This window comes from Saccostrea echinata, unplaced genomic scaffold (assembly GCF_033153115.1).
Source record: "Saccostrea echinata isolate AGI-Se365-2 ecotype Australia unplaced genomic scaffold, CSIRO_AGI_Sech_v1 ptg000009l, whole genome shotgun sequence".
Lineage (NCBI taxonomy): Eukaryota > Metazoa > Mollusca > Bivalvia > Ostreida > Ostreidae > Saccostrea > Saccostrea echinata.
In genome coordinates this window covers 28,432,727-28,436,255 of record NW_026889758.1, presented here as the reverse complement: position 1 = coordinate 28,436,255, position 3,529 = coordinate 28,432,727, and the positions used below count along the sequence as shown (strand labels likewise).

The 3,529-nt window shown below is 34.9% G+C and overlaps 1 protein-coding gene across 1 annotated transcript; it reads left to right on the top strand.

The window, feature by feature from the left end:
* Positions 1-831: 831 nt before the first annotated feature.
* Positions 832-3,319, top strand: LOC133182151 (uncharacterized). Its single transcript, XM_061316880.1, has one exon. It carries the CDS (start codon positions 930-932, stop codon positions 2,973-2,975), a length of 2,046 nt encoding a protein of 681 aa, XP_061172864.1. The 5' UTR covers positions 832-929; the 3' UTR covers positions 2,976-3,319.
* Positions 3,320-3,529: the final 210 nt, after the last annotated feature.

The following is a 3,529-nucleotide window of genomic DNA, read 5'->3' as shown; positions in this document are numbered from 1 at the left end:
TATACATAGAATATGATTTGTTAATTGAAGTAAAAATCAACTCAATTATGCATGAAATTAAATTGAATTCACCAAATAGTTCTCTAGACTTCTCTATTTAGTAGAACCGTAGAAAAACCTCAGTAAACAAATTATGTGAACCCACCACTATACCCCCCTCCCCTTTACCAAGTCATTTCTTTATATAATCTATAATTTGTAGATCAAATAATGCTTGATGTACTGTGTAACGCTTTAATTAGTTTTATCTACAAAAGAAACACTATATAACCAAATATATAGCACAGTACAAGTAATTGTATAATAAACAGTAGTACATATGTAGCAAGCACAAAGTTTTCTGCTCCATAACCAGGTAACATGAAGAAATAGACTTCACCGAAATACTGAGAAAAATTGCAAAGATTTTTTTTTTACGATTAATTGTCTTAATAATCATAGCAAGATAAAATTTATGTTTTACCTTTCATATGATAGATCAAATATCCGTTCTGTGATCATCTTCAAGTACTTGTTCTGTTACACAGATAACACTACCGAAGGCCACAGTTTACATCCTGTAGATAACGATATTATGTCCTCAAACCGGAAATATTTAAAATTATCTAATTCATTTCTAAAAACCAAAAAAGATATATTTAAGAATTGGAGATAAAATGTAATTTTTTGTACAGTTTTCGTATACAACCGAAACTTTACGAGTGTTTGCTGATTCTTTTTTTATTATTATTTCCGGAAAAATAATACTACCCGTGCTCTACTTGATCATTATGTTCCTATATATATTTCCAGTCAAAACAAATCGATGAAGATTGTGTGCATAATTTATTTGCCTTTGAGTTTCAGATACATGGAAATGCAACCCGTGAGCGTTTTGTTGATATAACAACTTCCATCCAACATGGTTTAAATACCCTTGGCTACGAACAATGTCTCATTACATGAGAGCAGAGCGCAAGCAGTTTGTACGAAATCCGACAGAATTCATCATCCGGCCTCTTCAAAGACAAAGGGAGACTGGGGAGCTGTGTGATATCACGTTATGTTTACATGGAAAGGACTTCCGAGCACACAAGGCAATACTGGCATTGTGGAGTCCGTATTTCTTATCCATGTTTACGTGTGAAATGAGAGAAAAAACATGCGATTTTATTAACTTGTCAGAATCATTGATGTTAGAAGACCCAGAAATATTTGGGTTGGTGTTAGATTATTTGTACACTGGGGCTATCACGTTAAATGTATCCAATGTGGAAGACATTCTTAAAATTTCAGATTTTTTATTGTTGGATGACGTGAAGGATTTTTGTAGGCAATTTTACTTGGATTTAGGAAATCTCGACCTTTCAAATTGCCTGAGAGTTAATTTTCTAGCAGAAAATCACAATCTTCAGGAAGTTGCTGGTTCATGTCAAAAGATAATTGAGTCTAGATTTCATGACTATTTGATTTTCCATGATGAAATTTTAGACTTATCTCCGCAGAACTTGTTTAGATTGTTAGAAACCCCCAGAGTTGTTCATAATACAGATTACAATGATTTGAAGAGACTGATAAAGAGATGGATAGATCATGACAAATCATCACGAGTTATTTATTTTGATGATCTTGTGTCTTGCATCAAGCTTTGTCTCTATGATTCATGTGAAGTTACAAGTACTATTGCAAGTTTTGAAACTAAGAAGAAAACTCACATGCAGTCTTCTCTTTGTGAGAAACACAATGAAAAGTCAGTGAATAAATTGAGTCACAGACATGAAAATGTTCTGCACAGTTCCATTAATTATGGGGATGGGGTAAGCCCTGTCTTATATGCTGTTGTCAGTAATCCAGGGATGAAATTCTTCAAAATGTTAGTATACAGCATCTTGGAACAAAAATGGTGTCATTTCAACATGTTAGGAGATAAACTTATTCACTTCATACCATCCAGGCAAAATGTGTCCAGTATGGTCGCCCATGGGAATTATTTGTACTTATATCTTTGCTCAAGTTTTCCTTATCCTACAGACATGTTGAAAATCAATGTCCTAGCACTGGATCTGTTAAAAGGACAACCAACTCTTTACTCATTTAAAACAGGAGATTTCTACAACCCTTGCTATAGAACCACCTTAACCAATCATAAATCAGTACCTCCTGCCATTGTAGCTTGTGGACCTCACCTTTACATTACAGGAAATAAGGAAGGCACTGGAAATTTGTTTTTGTGCAATATGAATAACTCTCAGTACAAATGCTTCCAGATTCCAGGGGCAAGATTTATTTCCCTTGCTCGAATGGCTGTGAAGAATGACCGATTCATTTTCTTGTGGTTTAGGCACAGGACAGGCCCTTCAGAAGAATTCTGCATAAAGAAATCTGTGGGATTTGCAATGTTTGACTCACGGTCAAAGATTTTCAACTCATGGGAAATTTCACCACCAGAAATATCATATGATGATTTTGCAAAACCATACACTCTTTGTGTTCGAGATGAAACACTCTTGATATTTCTCCCAGGAAAACCAGCTCTGGTTTTAGATGAAGTCAGATGCAAGTGGATTACATCTCTGAGGAAACTACCAGGCACAGGCCTGCAAACAGACATTCATACAGATTCCTATGGCTTCCATATACAAGCTGCCACGGACTCAGGCATTTTCCTCTTGAGTAATGGGGCTCCTTTTACCACATCTATGATTGAAATCAGTGAAATGTTCCCCTCAGCAGTTATTCACAAACCTCCTCCAATTGACAATATATCATTGGTGACAGCAGGACAAATGAGTCGCTCAGACATTCAAGAACTGGAAACCTTCACACAGTATGATGACTCCTTTACCTCAGCCCTGCAGGTGACCATGAGGTTTTCCGACCAGGACACAGAGGAGAGTGGCACCTCACCTTCTGATCATGACTCAGACAATGCCTATGAATATGATGATGACATTTATGATTATGACTATGATATAGATGGAGACTTTGGATTCTGAGTTGCCATTAAAGGTGTACTAGTCTTGATTTACACAAAATTACCTTCAATTTTTGTACTTGTAGTTAAGATTGTTAAGTACCAGTACAGTTATTATACATGTACTTGTGGAAGATATGTTATATACAGGGAAATTTTCACTGTCATTTTATCATTGCCCCTTTCGCCCTAGAAGTCAGAGGACAAATTCAACAGAGAGAAAGTAATGGCTCTTTAAAACCACCACCATGTCTACATGAATGCAAAGTGGGGTGAAACCACTTTCAAGTCAACACTTGAAGTGTAATAGGGTGAAAATAACTCAGGGTGAATACAACCCTGTATTCATTAGTCAAGTTTGTTCTGTTTATAGACATGTATTATTATTATTTTGTTTTATTTTGAATTTATTTTTCTTTATACTATCTATTCATAATTTATAATCTAAAGTCTTTTTGCATTTCTGCATTAATACTAGTATTTTTTTAAAAAGCTTATTGCATAAATTTAAAGATTTTCTTGTTACCAAATACACAATACATCTAGTCATTTATTATCATCTTATATTTTGTAACC

Bases quoted from the DNA above. Each gene is read 5' to 3' on its own strand.
- LOC133182151 (XM_061316880.1), top strand. From the start codon at position 930: ATGTCTCATTACATGAGAGCAGAGCGCAAGCAGTTTGTACGAAATCCG.